General features: G+C 42.1%; 3 protein-coding genes across 13 annotated transcripts in view; 2 read left to right on the plus strand and 1 right to left on the minus strand.

Annotated features, from left to right (window-relative positions):
• Nucleotides 1-1,046: 1,046 nt before the first annotated feature.
• tmem126a (transmembrane protein 126A) lies at nt 1,047-2,462 on the minus strand. The gene has a single exon (XM_037261992.1). The coding sequence runs from the start codon at nt 2,313-2,315 to the stop codon at nt 1,698-1,700; it is 618 nt and encodes a 205-aa protein (XP_037117887.1). The 5' UTR covers nt 2,316-2,462; the 3' UTR covers nt 1,047-1,697.
• A 232-nt stretch (nt 2,463-2,694) lies between these two features.
• On the plus strand, nt 2,695-7,521 carry LOC119129022 (dual specificity protein kinase CLK4-like). 2 transcript variants are annotated; one of them, XM_037261984.1, is made up of 13 exons: nt 2,695-2,850; nt 3,264-3,424; nt 3,781-4,024; nt 4,584-4,686; nt 4,968-5,034; nt 5,116-5,232; nt 5,301-5,467; nt 5,543-5,637; nt 5,732-5,861; nt 5,938-6,020; nt 6,100-6,179; nt 6,259-6,349; nt 6,882-7,521. In XM_037261984.1, exons 2-13 carry the CDS (start codon nt 3,264-3,266, stop codon nt 7,053-7,055), a joined length of 1,512 nt encoding a protein of 503 aa, XP_037117879.1. In that variant the 5' UTR covers nt 2,695-2,850; the 3' UTR covers nt 7,056-7,521. The 2 variants fall into 2 exon arrangements, with proteins under 2 accessions (XP_037117879.1, XP_037117880.1); XM_037261985.1 differs by lacking the exons at nt 2,695-2,850; nt 3,264-3,424; nt 4,584-4,686 and having other exon boundaries at nt 3,888-4,024.
• Nucleotides 7,522-8,004: 483 nt separating this feature from the next.
• Nucleotides 8,005-17,487, plus strand: part of LOC119129021 (collagen alpha-1(XXIII) chain) — a 91,622-nt gene continuing 82,139 nt past the window's right edge. For 5 of the 10 annotated variants that reach the window (XM_037261974.1, XM_037261978.1, XM_037261975.1 and 2 more), the window contains exons 1-2: nt 8,007-8,638; nt 9,079-9,148. In XM_037261974.1, the coding sequence (XP_037117869.1) occupies nt 8,342-8,638; nt 9,079-9,148 (367 nt within the window). In that variant the 5' untranslated portion in view covers nt 8,007-8,341. Of the gene's footprint in view, nt 8,639-9,078; nt 9,149-17,487 lie in introns of all 10 variants that reach the window. The other 5 variants (XM_037261980.1, XM_037261982.1, XM_037261981.1 and 2 more) reach the window with 3 other exon arrangements.

The following is a 17,487-nucleotide window of genomic DNA, read 5'->3' on the forward strand; positions in this document are numbered from 1 at the left end:
TTGTCTTTTTTTATTATTATTTATTGTATTTTATTTTGCAGGTGGGGGTAATATGTGCTGTTGCTAAAGTGTTTACTCCTATCAGATGTGTTGTGCCATGAATTTGGGAAAACTGCAGTTAGCTTAGGCAAGTGTGTACATTCAGACCCCACCTTTCTGCTCCTCAGGAAGTCTTTTCTCTTGACTGATGTTCAGTTGTCTTATATTTATGGAGATTTCTGTGCTGACAGATGTATTGTTTTTATTGTATTTTGTTTAATATGAAGTGATATGGCATGTTCGGGTGGGTTATTTCATAGAGAGGCATTGGGCGAGTTCACCTTGTGACCACTACCGCAAGCTGTAGTGATGATGCGTAGTGTTATGCTAATGAAGGAGAGTGTGAAGGAACAAAGGACGATCGTGCCATATCGATTTACTGGTTCAGGTCCATCTTATGTGTGGTGTGATTGTTTTGTGGGTTTGTTTTTGGCCCTTTTCTCGTGCTTTTTGGAACTCTTTGTAAGGATGTCCTAATAGGAAAGTAAGCGGAACCAGTGTATTTAGAAGCATTTTAAAACCAACCTCTTCATTATTATAGGCTTGATGTCAATATTTTCTCCTAATAATTTTCCTGTAAATCTAATAACTCTGCTCCTCATTCATAAACTTTCTCTAACCCACATATCAGTTATGACAACCACAGATGTGGCGTCCAACCTAAGATTGGTTTTGCTTGCATCTGTCCTGTGATTTTGATGACAATCGCCGATACACAACATCCACCACATTCATCTTAGCAAGAGTGTGTTTTAAGAATGGGATGCACCAGTGTTTTCCTTTATTTGGGTCAAACTGAAACCTTCATGATTCCAGCATCACTGCAAAATGTGTGTTCCTTAAAACCTTTAATAAAGTAAGCCATGCTCAGTTGTTTAACTGATCTTTATTTGCACCACCACTTTTTAACTCTGCAACATGCTGACACTTTACTCGTTTGTATGTTTTGGTGATCTTGTGCTTTTGAATAGGAAAGTCTAAAATACTGTTTGCCTATTACACGTCTGTCGTTTGTTGAACAGTTTTATTCCAAACAATATAACAGTTCATAACTTTTGTTTTGTAGCATATCATATTTTATGATGGGTGTGTCATCACTCATCAGTTTACGAATTAAACATTTTTATTCTGGTCTACTAACACCCAAGATAACGAAATCTCTTTGAAAAGGTGACAAAAGCACACATGCTCTGTAAAAGTATGGATACTTGAGTAAAAGTGGACACATGGTAAAATTAAAAGTAGGCTTTTGATTCAACTCATTTACAAAGTATAAAAAAGTAGACTTGTTGCCTTTTGGGCTGGCATAAAACATTCATCACAAATCATTCCTACAGATCTTTTGCTTCTATCATCGATAATACTGCATGATTCTCATTCCTCCATGTCGCTGCTTTTTCATCCCTGAAGTTGATTAATCAAATCTCATTGATGACTTTACAAATCAGTGATTCCATGAAACAAAATGATGCTGATCTAACAAATTAAATCCAAAAACGCATCCAAGTAATATCAATGTATCATCCATCCATTTAGTAAGTAGGGCAGTGATCACATGAAATTAAATCATGCCTAATTTATGTCCAGTAAAAACTAATCATACCCCACAAGAATTGCTCTTAGGTCAATAGGCAGTTTATTTTTATTTTTTGCACATTCTAGTTATTTAGTTCCTCTGCGTGCGGACCAAAAGTGATCTTGGCCAGTGTGTGGTAGCTTTCAAAGTGCCTGGAGCCAAGGAAAGTACCGAAAAAGGCCTGGAGGAGAATCACTGCCCTCATCTTCCTTAAAATCGGCCTGGAAAGGTCCAGCCAATACCGGAGGACGTTTCCCTTCTCCGGCAATGGCGCCGTGTTGTATCTGGACGCAAGGCCGATGTTGACAGGTAAAGCCAGGATGATGGGGTACACTGCGCCGCCGATCACACCCACCAGTGCGCCCCTCATGAGCGCGCAGGTGGGGCAATTGAGGTCACCAGACAAGAGAGGGCTTGACACCGTGGCGTTGTAAAGGAAGTACGTCGTCATAAAGGGAAGCGCGGCCATCGGAAGGCTGGAGCTGATGGGCGCCTGAGTGACGTTCAGGGCTCGGCGGTACAAGCTGTTGGCGATCAGGCCGGCAAGCCCCCCGTTTCCTCCCAGATACATGGGCCCGTACAGGAAGAGCTTTTGGTCAATGTCGGGCAGCTTGTCGAAGTTCTTTGCCAGCAATTCGGCGATCGCCGCTTGTGAAAGTCTCTTGCCAGCGACGCTGTCCTTTGCGAAGTATTCTGACATGTTCCGAGTTATTTGAACACATTCAACTAGGACCAGGCCGCTAAAGGGTAAGATAAGGGCATCTCAACGTAACACGGGGTAGCGTTTCATTACTGTCAAACAGGGAGCTGACATTATTTACCCACAAGGCAATGCGTACGATTGAGAATTTCGCCCTGAAATTTGTCTTCCAATCCGCACATTTATTTGAGCTAGTCCAAAAGAATGGTACTATAATCTGTTATAGTGAGAATAACAAACCAAAACATATTAACTGATAGTAATTCAAATAGCTTATTTTTAATTGAAATTGTGACAATGTGGAATATTAGGTGCCTGGAAGTGTAAACTCGGAACATCAGAAAATAATACTACCGTGGGCGGATCTGTTGTGCATGACGGAAGGAGGGGGTGGTCTCATCCGCCACACGGTGAGGATTCACGGCATTCGCCATCTTTGAGAGAGAGACGTCGAATATATTTTCCATCTTTTATTAAGTTTTGTTTCTAGTACGCTTAAAATAAAGCGCCGTGGTCTACTTGTATATCAAGTGAGGTAAGGTTAAATGTTAAATTGTTGAAAAAATAGCTGTTTGAAAGCATTAGGGTTTATTCCAAATTACGACGGCTAAATTTAGCCAGTTAGCTTTTATCTTCGACGCCTCGATGGCAGGGCCAACATGGCTGCTAGGCACTTTAGCTACGTTAATGTTAACGCTCATAAATACTAACAGCCTTTAGGAAATCGATTTTGCATGGATTTTTAAAAAATATTTTGAAACAATTGTAGTTTCATTACATTTAAACTCCAGCTGCAAACTTGCATATATCTTCAGTCAGTGATATTTCCACATCCATCGGGCCTTATACAAGCATCGCGGCGGAGCTAGCATTTACCGTTGTGTACATTTGGTGCATTTGCTGCATTTTAGCGATTACCGTGCATTTATTTTCTGCAATCTTATTTAGATGCGCTATTGCACAAGTGTGTACTCTCCGGGTGTCTGGATCGACGAGTACAGCTGGGAAGAAAGAATGGAGTATCGCAAACGGAAGGCCCGGGATTCGCACAGCAGCGAACGAGAAAACAAGTACAGAAGAACTCATCGATACCACAAGACTAACGACGGGTAAAATAAACATATTGTCGGTAAATGTTCACTTGGTAGTTGTTTTTGCTAAAGCGTGCGGTGGGGTGGGGGCTAAGTGCTGTTGTTCCTATGTCGTCCAGGGTGAGTACTGAAAAAAACAGCGCAGACATTCAGGCGTGTCACTGCGCAGATGCATACCAAGCATTTTCTTATCATTTTTTTTATGTGAGCACAAAATAAGCACGTAAAGAGAGAACAGCATTTAATTCTACTTACAATTATGTCTTTGGCATTCACAGAGGAACACATTAGATATATTAAGGAACAAATGAAAATATAAGTGAAATTGATTGGGGTTCTTTTATGGCACTGCTGATATTTTGGCTATTTTGTAGGTTCTACCTAGAGAATCGAAGCTTGAACCACAGTGTGGACTCGCGGGACAGGGAGACTTGGGAGCGCAATTTGGATGTGGCCTGCGGAGAAGACAGCCATGACTATACCTTCAAGGACAGAGACCGTGATTGGCACCATTACAGCAAATCATCCGGGCGGAGCGGGCGCAGTCGAAGAAGCAGACGAAGCAGACACAGAGACAGAAGGCACAGGCGGAGCCACTCTCGCTACAGGTCGTCCTCGGTATGAGTAACCCCTTTTCCTTTCTGAAGCACTGTGTATCACAAACCATCAAAAGGGTCATTAGCACTTTTACTTAGCCAATCTGACATGCATATACAATTTTCTTTTAATCATAATCAAAAGTAGGAACATAACGGCTTAGAAAGATTATTGTTGAGAAAGAGAATATAACATGAGTGCTGTTATGAAATCTAATGAATGACACAGTAATGCAAGAGTTGCAAAAAGATTCATGTAACAAAAGATTTGTCACTTCATTTTTTTTTCTGCACTACTCTGAGAACGTCTCATCTGAAAATCTTGTTGCCATGTTTTTCTTCTGTAACACACACTATGTGGTGGCTGGCGCCCAATTTCTCGATGGGGCTGAATTTGAATTTGCTGCTCCGTCCAATCGCCTGGCGGTGTTACTGAACGGGCCGAAACTATCCACCCCTACATCTCCCCCTTCGGCCTGCTTGAATGAATGACGATGTCGCGTTGTGGTGGCCTGGTGCCGGCTGGCTGGCTGACTGATGGGTTATTGATGTGATGGCGGATTGCGGCGGTTCCGATGCAGAGGAGGAGCCATCGGCGCAGGAGCAGGAAAAGATCCCGGAGTGTTGAGGATGATGACGAGGGTCACCTCATCTATCACAATGGAGACATGCTGAAAGCGAGATGTATAGAATATACACCTTTTTTCCTACTGTTCACATTTTTTTTCTTTCACACTCTTGTCTGGTCTTTATTTCTAAACATGATTTAGATAATACATGTTTGCGTTAGATGTAACTTTTTGGTTTGCTACTTCTCGTGTAATATTAAACATAATTTTTTTCATGACAACTACTGTCAAAGCCTCTTACACTAGTGTAGCTATTTTAGTTCAGTGAAGCTGCCAAACGGCAGCGCTTGACCTTCCACTGCTTTGTATCTAACATTCATTCTCTATTTTGTGTAGATGAGATAGTGTGTACTCTTGGAGAGGGTGCCTTTGGAAAGGTTGTCGAATGCCTTGATCACCTAAAGTAAGAATCAACAGGACTTGCTTGTCAGCCACTCTCCTTTCCCAGCAGATTTTAATGCTTTCCTGCTTTTCTGTCTTGCAGCAAAGGAGCTCGAGTGGCTCTGAAGATCATAAAAAACATTGATCGCTACCGCGACGCAGCAAAGTCTGAGGTCGCTGTGCTTGAACATCTCAAGTCCCTCGATTCTCAGAGCAAATAGTAAGCAGCTGCACGCCATACGAATTGTCACCAACATTGACACACCTTGACATGACCTCTCCCAATAGCGCTTGCGTTAACATGCTGGACTGGTTTGACTACCACGGTCACATCTGCATCGCCTTTGAGTTGCTGGGCCTCAGTACCTACGATTTCCTCAAGGAGAACAACTTCGTACCTTTCCCCATTGAGCAAATCCGGAAAATGGCCCATCAAATTATTCACGGTGTTAGATGTGAGTTGATGATGACACGACGATCTATTTTGTCCGTATTTATTTCACAAATGTCTTTTGTTTGCCTCTTTTCAGTTCTGCATAATAATAAGTTGACCCACACAGACCTGAAGCCTGAGAATGTTCTTTTTATTGATTCAGAATATGGTTTGGATTACAATCCATCAAAGGTAGGTAAATTTACGTGCAATTGTATTTAAGATTGATTGGGATTTACATTGAATGCGAGCAGTTTGATCAGCACATGTGTATTATCATTCCAAGAAACGAGATGAACGGACTTTGAAGAGACCTGATATAAAAATAATAGATTTTGGAAACGCTACATATGAACATGAGCATCACACATCAGTTGTTTCCACACGTCATTACCGCGCTCCTGAAGTCATTTTAGGTAGGTGGTCTGTTTAAAAATGCAACAAGTTTAGTGGCTGCTTCTTGTTGAGTGGACTGTACATTTTGTTTTTCAGACCTTGGCTGGGACCATTCCTGTGACGTCTGGAGCATTGGCTGCATCCTCATCGAATACTACCTTGGGTCAACCCTCTTCCAGGTGTGTGTGTGCCTGTGTGGGCTGCAAAAGTGTAGAGTTTCTGTCCAAAGCATTCATCACTTTCTGTTTTTACCTTCAGACGCATGACAGCAAGGAACACCTCGCTATGATGGAGAGGGTCCTGGGTCCGATTCCTACGCATTTCCTTCAGAAAACCAGGTTAGGGGCAGCTTTTGGAGCAAAGCCATTCAAAACACTTGTGTTGCCATCCGTAACCATGGGGAATATTATTGTACAGGAAACAGCGCTATCTCCACCACAACAAGCTGGACTGGGATGTTGACAGCTCCGGTGGCCGATACGTCAGGAAACACTGCAAGCCACTCAGGGTGAGAATGAGAAGACAATGTATGCTGCCACAAGCAGTCACGTATTGTTTCCTTCCATGGACAAAAATGTTGCCTTTGAACAATCTGGTCTTGTGAAGAGTCAATAGCAAATGCTGTTGATGCCTAACAAAATGACAGAATACAAGTACCTTATTTGAAAAAGTGATTTGTTGGTGTAATTTTGCAGTTTATACTAGAATTTGTAACATCAATAATTTCTGTTAGCAGCTTTTTTTTTTTAACTGCACATTAGATCAGTCCTTCAAAAATGGTAGTACTTATTAGAATTTCAAAGACAAACAATTCTATTTATAGTCATTAAGAGTTCAGGTGCGTGAAATATTTTCTTCCAGAAGGGGCATAACAGAAAATAATAAAGAAGCGCTGCATTACATATGTTTGTCTGTATCAACGAAACCGCTTGAATTTTAGTAGTATCGGAAAGGAAATTAGTGGTATCAAACCGATATTTCACATTATGAAAGCAATATATGCTGATTATTCTGAAAGCTTTGTCCTATCTTTTTTATAGCGTTACATGGTGTCTCAAAGCGCAGACCACCAGCAGCTATTCGACCTCCTGGAGAAGTTAATGGAGTACGATCCAGCTAAGCGCATCACGTTGGATAAGGCGCTCCAGCACCCCTTCTTCTCCTGCTACCACGAGAGCAGCAATGCAAGCAGTAGCTCCAACAAAAAGCTCTGAGCCTCGAAAGTGTGTCATAACGTGACCTCTTCAACAGGGTGCTCGCTCGGTTCCGGCCTCAACGTCCTCACTCTCCAAGAGAGGTGAACGCACATGACTGTATCAGTCCTCTGCCTTTCTTCTCTATGCCGGTCCTTGCCCAACATTTATTTACATCTCGTGTACCAATCGCCAACTAATGTCTATTTATTTGCCATTCATAAATGACATATTTTGAAAAGATGCTTTGAAAATTAGATTTGGTTTTCGCCATCATTGGTCCAAATTAGTCTGTTATTTTTGCATTGTACAGTTCCTAGTGGGTGGTGTTAATCATTGTCAATAATAAAAATTAATGTGTATCAGCAAAATTGTATTGTAAAAAGTTAGGGGGCAGACATTTTTTGTACTGTACATAGAAATGATTGTGGTATTTTGGTCTCTTGCAGTATCGTGTTTTCTCAATAAATATGAATAATGTCAAACACTTTGGTGGATACCTGTGTTTTTTAGAACAATGCAATTGCCTCGCTGATACTTAAGGTGGCAGCAAAACACTTGAAAATGCGGCCCGAAGAGGTCAGCGTTTACAGTATACTGAACCACGTGTGAAACTAAGCAGACAAGACTGTCACCAGTGCACACCTGAAGGCCTCCACCGCACCTACTGGAACAACTGTAGATGTTTGATTGAAATCCTTTTATTAGTTATTAATCGTACCTGGTACATGGGGATTCTGATCATCGCGTTAAGATTAAATAAAATAATTTTCAAATTTCAATGCACCTACTACTCGTATCAGTGGACGCTTGAGGTCATGTAAATTTAATTTTGAGGGGCAAATTGTCATTTGTAATAGGCAGTCAGGCATTGTTATGGGCCTGGCCAATCCGCTTCTGTCTACCTATCAGCTGTCAATCTGTGATGACCCACGTGTTCAGGGGCGGTCTTATGTTGAGTTGACTTGCAACTTTTAATGAGGCAAACAATTGCATGTGCTCCAGTGCGAGTCGCACCTACGTTTGCACCGCACAGTCAACAGATACCTTTGCAACGCAGCGAGCTCCACCTTAAGAGGCACCTCTTCAACCCTTTTGGGATCCGCAAGCAAGCATCTATTGGCGGCGTGAACCCCTTGTGCACCTCCGGTTCCGATACCGGGGTTTGAAAAGCACGTTGGCGAATGATGTGAATGTGTCACGCGTCGATTATTGTCCACGGAGGCTTTTGGAGGAGTATCACCGCTTTGACGCATCTTTCCAATTCACTCAAACTTTTCCAAGTTCTAAAGTAGGAGGATTTCAGCATGGATTCTTTGCGCGACTCTGCCGGGGACAGCAAACCATCTGCGTGCCAGTGTGCGCCTAAATCCGACGTCCACCGGTGGTCTCCCGGGCTCCCTGTGGCCATGTGCATTCTCATGTCCCTGTGCTCCATCAGCGTGTGTCTGCTGATGAGTTTCAAGACTCTCCAGTTGGAGCAGAGACTGAAGATGGAACTGGACAGAGTCCCCATCTTTCATGCAGGGCACGGAAGTTTTCTCAACGAGGATGGGAGTCTGGTTCCAGAGTTGAGCGCCTCCGTGGGGAAACTCGTGGAAGAGGTACTTTAGAATGTTGCCAGACACTACTGACACTGATCACAAACGTGTGTAAAAACCTGTGATCAACGCAGCTCAATATTCCCTGTGCCTGTGGCTTCCAAAGTTATTGCATCTGGCCAATACGTTTTTTTTTTTTTTGTCAACTCAAAATATTAACTTGGCATATAATATTGGCCGTTTGCAAAATATATTTGCCTAGTAAAACTAACAAAAACCAAAGTGTAATTGTTTCATGTAGTTGTGGTTTAAAATAACTAACAGCAATAGAAAAAAATAATTTCTTGTTTGCGGTGCAACAACAACAGCAAATCATATAAAATACAATAGAGGAGCTGTTTTTAAATAATATAGGTTATATTTTGCTGCTGTGCTATTTGAAGTGGTCAGTCAGTGTCACTCCACTTACAATAACTTCATCTTGCTTTTTGTGTATTTCGCAGAAAGTCATGGTACTGATGCCAAAAATCCGAACAACTCGAGATGTTGGGCAAGAATGCGCCTGTCCTGCAGGTAATGTGTCTCTCTCTCCTCACAAAAGTAACTGGATAACTGAAGGTTCTTACATCAGTGAGCGCGCCAAAGCCAATTGTGTATTTGCCAGTGATGCTTTTGGCACTGTTCTGTGTGTTTCTTTTTCTGTGTTGGAGCCTTCAAGTATGTTCCGTAAGCTTTTATTGTGACAGCCGTAATCGAACACTCTCGCTCCTGCCAGTGGGAGATGCTCGCCTTGATCCATTTGGCGTCTTACTGATGCAAAAAAGCAGTGTGTGAGCCACACCATGTAACTGTCTCTTATTTCCCTCTGAACTGAATGTAAAGCGCTTCATTCAACTTAGTTGTGGTTGCATGTCGAGTACTGCACCTGACTTGAGGTCTGCAAACAATACACACCAGTGGATGCAATTGTTGGTTGGTTCCTCCTCACTTAATGAAAGAAAACCCCCAAAAAAGTGTCTTGAGTCGGATAACAATAATAAGACACAATGAAAATCAACCATTGAAAATTGGTAATGGGTGACAAGTTGTCTCAGGGGATTAGAAAGAAAATTATAGGAAGGTATGTGAAAGGTAAAATGACTGTCGCCAAACTACTCTGGACATGGCATCAAGAAAAACATTTGTGCAACTTAAAGGCATGGTTTCTGAAAAGAAAAAAAAGAAATGTTGGGTAATTCCAAATTGTATGACCTAAGAGACTTTAGATGTTCCACTGCATTTATTTTTGTCAGTTTGAGTCCTGGTGAGGCGGACCTACCTTTGAGCTGAAAAGATTTTGAGAAATGCTGACATGACTGTTTCATACAAGTATTGTTTAACCTAAAGAGTCAGGATTAGTTTGTTGGCATATTTCTTCTTTCCTGTGAAAATAAGGACCGCGTGTGCGCTTATCAAAATAGTGCTGATTTATTTTTTTAAGATGCTTATCTGCAGATTTCGGGAATATTCTCTCCGGGCTCCCCGTTTTTCCCCGTTCTGCAACAGCTAGAGCAGGTGAAAGTGTTCACAAGTGGAATTTCTGGCCTGCTGTCAACACATTCTGTTTTTAAGTGTGAGGTTTTGTTTGCCAAGACGGAGCACTGCCTCTGACTGGCTGGACCATCCACAGCCAAAGCTACCGATGCTTTTAACACAAATACAACTGTAGGCACGTCATAAAATGTTGATTTGGACAAACCTGTTTTTCCTTTTTGCATGTGTAATTCTTTTGCCACTGGCGGAGCAAGGATATTGCAGAAAAATCTGATTTTTGACACAATTCTCATCTTTTCAACACAGCCGCAATGCACTTGAAGTGAACCAAACAAGATGTTCTTAAATTTGAGGGTATCAAATCAGGTGAACAATATAGAAATTGCAACACTTTCTCCCACATTTGAAGGGAACAGAAGTAATGGGACAGTCATGAGTTAGTTTTTATTTTTTGATACTTGGCAGTAAATAATTTGCAGCTAATTACATCCTGAAGGCTGGAACAGACAGCACCCGGATATGGGGTTTCATCCCTGGTGATGTGCTGCCAGGCCTCTCCTGCAAGCGCCTTCACGTTCTTGCTTGTTCTTGGGGCATTTCCCTTCAGTTTTGTTTTCAGTAAGTTAAATGCCTCCCCAGTTGGATTCAGGTCATGTGAATGACTTGACCTTTGCAAAATATTCCTCACTTTTGCCTTAATCAAACAAAACTCCTCATCAGGTCATTGTCCATCTGCACTGTGAAGCACCGTCCAATGAGTTGTGAAGTATTTGGCTGAATATGAGCACTGAGCAGATAATATCGCCTGAAACACTTCAGAATTCATCCTGCTGTTTTGTCAGCGGTCCCACCGTGAATAAATACACAAGAGAGCGAGTTTCCTTGGTAGCCATGCATTCCTTAAGCGAGGAGGTGGTACTTATGCTGACTTGAAATGGAAGTCAAGGAACAATTGTTTAAAGTTCTCCCGGGACACATATCATCAAGGCCCAGATCTGGCCTGTGGGCCTTGGATTTGACACCAGTGCCATCGGAGGGATTCAAATGTTTGTTTCTGCTCAGCTGGTGTTGCTTAAATCAAGAATTCGGCATCTTGATTGTAATTTTCTTTATGCATTTTCTGCTTGTTAGCAGTGGTATTTTGTTTAGTTCAAACTCTAGCTGCGGTGTGCGCCAAATTGCCTGTGGACTTGATATGTTTTCATGTCCCAACAATTAGATTGCTCAATAGAGGGTTGTTGGCGTTTCTCTGAAGATTGTGCTGGCTTGTTTGCTTGCATAGGGCAGGAACTATGTGCGTGGCTATTGTTGTTTTTATTTGTGAGGCTCACAAGTGGAAAATGTTTCAAGGGGCATTTTGCCGGACTTTACATGCGTGCATCCCGTAAATTGAAGCAAAGTCTTTGAGAGGCCGACCCGGGCTTCTCTCTCAACACCTCACTGTAAGAAGAGACCCTCCTCTCTCTCTTTAGCACCAGATCGTACCACTTGAAACCCGAGGTTTATCTCCAAGGCATGCATTTGTGCGAGAGATACAGCACCACATGCAGTATGAGTGGCATTTACTTCTGCCACGACGACATTGCCCTCCAACATTACGGGGCTCACCTTTCAGCATGCGTCAGCCTGCGGCCAACAGGGGGCGGCATTTCAACTACATCACTTGCCTTTCAAAGATGCCGGTTATATCATTAGCGCAAGACTTTGTGACAGCCAGCCACTCTGTCTTAAAAGATAGCATGACACTACTTTGATAAGAAAGCGGGGTACAACATTTATCTTGTGCCCTCTCAGGCCATCATGACACTTGCACAAACAAGCTGCCTGCACCCACCAAGGGAAACTCAGTGCAGCGCTGCTTGCAAACTTGTGTGTTTGCTATGAACACCCGCTTCGCGCACACACGTACACACACATTCATTGCTTGCACATGGACACAACAGTGCCCTAGTCTGGGCTAATTACAACCATGTGAGTGTTGTATGCAGACTAGAGTGTATTGTCATTGCTGCCATTTGCTTTTAAAAGCCTTTTAACAGGTCTGATTCAGCTAAGGGGGGGGGGGGGGCAGAATTAAGTCTGCCCCCTTTTGGGCACACGTCCAAATTTTAAATGTCAGGCAGACGTGCCTATTAATACTTGCGTTTCTCGGTGAAATTCAGTTGGAACTTTTCTTAAAAGATGTCTTGACACTCAGATGACTCCCCAATGCCCACCAGTCAGCCAGATTTAGTCGTTAAATTGTCTTGAAGCAACTTATTGACGTCAACGATGGAAAGTTGATCTTCATCCACACTGTGGCATTATTCTGACCAATAGTACAGTTTCTGCAATCACATTAAAATTGATATTTGAAAAATACATCAAATAAATTGAGTGATTCCTCATTTTCATTCTTGTCAACGGAGGACATTCAAATAAGTGAAATGTCCATGTAAGGATAGGGCATCCAAGTGTTGGATGCAATTAAGTCTGCATGGAGGCATGAGGTCAGACCCCTGACTGTGTGGTCAGATCTATTTCCATCAGATAAGAGCTCATTAACACACTGAATGGCAACACAGACCTCCAGATAAGAATGTTTGTGTGTATTCGTATAATGGAGAGGGCATGTTCATGGTGGGGTTCCTTGACACTCAACATAAGAAAATAAGATAAAGTTTCTTGTTGTGTTTTCTGCAAGCTTGGCCTTCCCACCCTCATTGTGTGACGCTGAATTGGCCGCACACGAGCATACTGTGTCGGTCCGCCCTCACCTCGTAGGCAGAGGGGAGCTTGGGGCTCTTCCTGCTCCCCTGCCTTGAGTTGAGAGTGAAGCAAAGTCAGCTTTAGGGGGAGACTGAAACCCAGGATGGGGTGAACAAACCCCCCTGAGCTGCAATTGTTTTTAAAGCCACAATAAATCAAGCAGGAAGCTCGCCTCCAGCTAGCCAACGTTACGCCACAGGAAGAATACGTGGGCCATATTAAGGGTCATTAATGGACATTTGAAAAGTGTAAATGTAGGAAATGAGTTTTTATCAGGTGTTCTCACTTATTTGTTCAACTTGGCTGCTTAAAGAATACATCTGGCTTGTACCGTGACTCTCATGCAGTATAAATTATATATATATGTATATATGTGTATATCTATATTTTTTATTCATTCTCTCAGGCCAGAACATTAGGTACACTGGCACAGTCTTATATAATGGAAACCAAGGGCTGGTTGAGAAACAATCAGCTTTGATTAATGTTTCACCAGACTTGGAGAAAAGTCTTACCAATTTCCTTTCATAGCCTTCCGCTTAGATGACCTGAATGAAATAAGAAATAAAGTGCAGTGTGAAAATCACAGATTTGGCACTATTAAGACAAAAAAAAAAATTGGTGTAAAAAATTGTCGCGAAGTGAAACCAGAATAGTAAATTAGTTTTGAATTTGCATGCACAAAATATAATATCTGTGCATATTTTTAATTTGCGAGTTTGATCACGTATGCTTCACGGCCTAGGTAGTACTTTAACAAATTGTACAATCGCACACTATACTCATTTAATTAATATTGTGCGATTCAAAACCAAGAAATACTTGAGATAAGACTTTGAATTTTGATTGTCACTATCACCAATGCGTTGATTCATCAATATTTCGTATGATATGGTTGTAGTTTGCAGTGATAATTCCATTGCGTTTAGTCCAGTATTATTAATAAACACATCCTGTCGTTAAAATCACATTTTGAGTGATTCAAACACGTCTGAGCGATAACATTCACTAGCCACGCCCCTTTGCCTTGAAATTGTTTAGGCATATATGTATGTAAATATCTCATTGCGTAGAGCCGCAGTGGCTGTTGTATAAATTCTGTATGGAAGAATATGAATAAATCCAGTGCAAAAGTGGCTCCCACGAGGTCGCTTTACTGCTTCAGCTGCTGCGTCGGCAGTTTTCATGGCCATGAGAAGCATTTTCTTATCTTGATGTTTTTTTTGCTCCATTTTGAATGATGATGTAGGAACACTTGCCAAAGTGTGTGTGCAGTTTATTTGCAGAATACGAAGGGGACCGCTTGAACATTTGAGGCTATTTAGCTTGGAGATGTTTCTCGTGGTATCTGTGTCTCTGGAAGTTTGCTAGGACACAGCGGGTGTGTTATTTTTTTTTTTTAAGGGTTGATCAAATTCTAACTAACCTGCTAACTGGAAGTGAATAATAGGGTTACATACTTAAAACCCACGCTGTCGCCAGGAAACATCTGCAGCACACCGTAATTGTGAACATGAAGTTGCAGGTATGACCCTAATGTGTTCCTAAATTACAAAATGTATATGTTTCAGCAATAACAGTTTTCATATGGACACACATGCACACAAACCATATCCTGAACCCAAAGCCCCTCGGCCTCTCATCAGCCGTCTTATTAAAGTTGGCTTTGTGCATTTAATAGTCGGCCCGACATTCTTTCTTTTTGAAAAATAAACAGTTGGACCCAAACCGGCCGCTTAGCAGCCTGCGCAGGGGCCTCGAGGGTCCACAAGGAACGCACAAAGGAGCAAAGGGCTAAGCACCCAGCAGCCCCCGCCCCCTCCGCACATGCACACTCACACACACTTGTAGTGTTGTCATAGTATGCTTGCGACACTTTCACATCATCTGCTGGATGCATCAATATGGAAAGAACATGTTTGCTCATGCATCCATCCATTTTCTAGATCGCTTGTCCTCTAAACTGGGGGGGGGGGGTCATATTGACAAAGTACCTCTTCCTTTTTTCATTTTTTAGCTCATGACAGACAATATAGTAGTCTTGATTTTAGTTTACTCCCAAAAGTAAAGTTTCGGCCATCAAATTGCACGCAGTCCTACTGAGGAATGTTCTAATTTTGATTCATTCCACGAGACAAGAGAATATAAAAAAACTTAGAACTCATTGTTACATTTTGAAGTTTTATACTTTTTTGCCCCCGCAATTGATAATCATTCTTTGAATAACTGGTGAAATTGTTGCCTAATTGAATTTCGTTTTACTTTAACTGGGATTATACAATTTCATTTTGACTATTATGAAATCTAAATTCAATGCTTGGACTACGCGTGCCCTAGCAATGCAGCCACGTGCTGCACTCCACTTCGTTTTGCTTCAGTTGCTGTATTTAATCCACTTACACGTAATGCAAACATCAGTCTGTGCTCCGGATCTCCGAGACCTCAAAGGTGATGGATGATGACGGGCGGGGACTCTTAAATGCTCAGAGAGGGGGGAGCGAGCCGATGCGGTCAAAACGCCTGTTGTAACTCTGAAGGGAAAAAGAATTATGTGCACCTCAAAATGTTGCCCCTGAGAAGAAGTAAGACGGACACACTCCCTCGAGCAGTGCTGAGCAGACAATTTGTAAGTGTGGAAACTATTAGAAAGTTGTCTTTAATTATCACAAGTGGGAGGTGACAAGCTGGACAGACTTTTAATGCAGGAGCAAAATAAATGTGCAACACCGCCACTGCTTGATTCCATAGTAAGGTCACACAAGCCTCGTAACTTCAAATATACAGCCTATATAATCTTCCAACATACCTGCAAAGCACACCAAAAGGCTTTGATGTAAATTGTGTCATCTGTTAAAATGTCTAACTTGGAAATGCATTTGTATCGCTCTTTTGCGTATTATTTACAATCTAGTTAGTGTAACAAGAATGTAGTGCGTGTGAGTTTGACTGCGCTATGGGCTTCAGACGGATGTACCAGACAGATAAGCAGTGCAGAGTTGGAGAGTTGGAGCACAGGTCATCATTCATTCCTCTGTCCCTCCTCCATTCCTGGATATTTGTCTTTGGGAACTACCAGTGTGCTACAAGTGTGAAGGTCGGTGATCCAGATGTTCCTCCGTGGCTAACGTCGGTGCGCCACCGTTCGCCCCGCTCAGCCCAACAGGCTCGTCACTCTGCCGGCACCTCTTTAATGAAAGTAGCGCTCATAAAAATGATGCGGAGACCTTTGAACGAGCCCTCAGCGTCAACGTTCCATGTTGTTTTGCCATAAGGGGGAGTGGAGAACAGGATGGCTCTCAACAAGTTAACACCAGTGCGTGGGAAGGGCAGCTAGGGGGGGTCCGTGTTGGTGTGGTGCGCCTGCTTTCCCTCTGACTTTGACCTCTCCACATCTCACCTCTTGTTACCACTTTTTTTTTTCTCCTTCGGATGCCTTAAATCCTGTGGTGACAGTTGTTACTCTCTTGCTTAACTATTTGCAGACTCCACACACACCAGCCACAACATTAAGCGCATATTCTCAGGAGATCCAATTCAAAAGCTGTATCAAAAATTCAGATTCCTATCCAGTGAAATGCAGGCTTCGCCAAATGATGGAGTTTGTTTTCTCTTGCTATTTTTACATCTTCAAAACAAAAGCAGGTGGTTAACTTGGTCATGTTTATTGTTCTGTTGTTAATAAAAATAAAAGGGACAAAACAAAACAGGCTGGCCTCGTAATACATCGTGGCCAAATGTTTTGGCTGTAACTATTGCGCAAGGCGATGTGGCCTCCAATTCATAATCATGGTATAAATTGAATCCCTTCATGCTATTGTGAGATAATATTTCTGAATGGGTAAATAGCTACATTAATAATTATTTAAAAAAAAACGTTTATGGTTCAAACAAATAAATAACATTGCCGAGTGGTATAAATATTGAATGGAGGCTGCTTGGGTGACCTTAAAGGCACCTTCCTCTGGCTGATGTATGGGAATAACGTACTGATCCAGTTTTGGGACGTTTCTGCTTGCTGTGTTGAAGTTGTATTTGTGATTCCAGTCAGACTTGTGTTGAAATTGTATTGTAGCACCCAAGCATTTATTGTGATGTTTCTTACAGGAAAGGTTGCGTTGCGGTCAGCATCTCTTTCTTCTCCTGTTCGTGCTCGTGTGTGTGTGTGTGTAGAGCTACTGTGGAGAAAGTTAGCTTCACCTAAATTTCTTTGACATTTGTCATACCGTAACAAAATGTCAAATGTTTCTTCCTTCATCTGTTGCTGCTTTCTTCAATGCCATTGGGAATTTGGTAAGACACTTTTGTGTAATCCAGTTTACACAAATCAACGTACAGAAATGGGATCAAAACATTGCCAAATCTTTTGTGTTTAGGAACATATTTGTGGTTGTAGTTTGCAGTGTTGTAACAAGAAACTTGCCATGAAAGTTTTACTTGATACAACTCGCCTATTGGATGTCATTGTACAGGTGTGCCGAATAGTTTGCCTGGGGAGTGTCTATTTCAGCCAAACTGGGATCTGGATGTCCCGAGCCTGCTGAATGCTTCCACATTGTGACCGGTATTCTTCCATTGTGTAAACATTCTCCAAGTTGAGCTTGCAGTTAGGGTGGGGATGAAGATGGCATATG

Source organism: Syngnathus acus, chromosome 10, assembly GCF_901709675.1.
Source record: "Syngnathus acus chromosome 10, fSynAcu1.2, whole genome shotgun sequence".
In the NCBI taxonomy this organism is placed as follows: domain Eukaryota; kingdom Metazoa; phylum Chordata; class Actinopteri; order Syngnathiformes; family Syngnathidae; genus Syngnathus; species Syngnathus acus.

Coding starts and splice junctions, on each gene's coding strand:
- tmem126a (XM_037261992.1), bottom strand. CDS start 2,315: ATGTCAGAATACTTCGCAAAGGACAGCGTCGCTGGCAAGAGACTTTCA.
- LOC119129022 (XM_037261984.1), top strand. CDS start 3,264: ATGCGCTATTGCACAAGTGTGTACTCTCCGGGTGTCTGGATCGACGAG. Junction 4,025..4,583: donor CTCGCTACAGGTCGTCCTCG/GTATGAGTAACC, acceptor GTTCCGATGCAG/AGGAGGAGCCATCGGCGCAG. Junction 5,638..5,731: donor TGGATTACAATCCATCAAAG/GTAGGTAAATTT, acceptor TATCATTCCAAG/AAACGAGATGAACGGACTTT.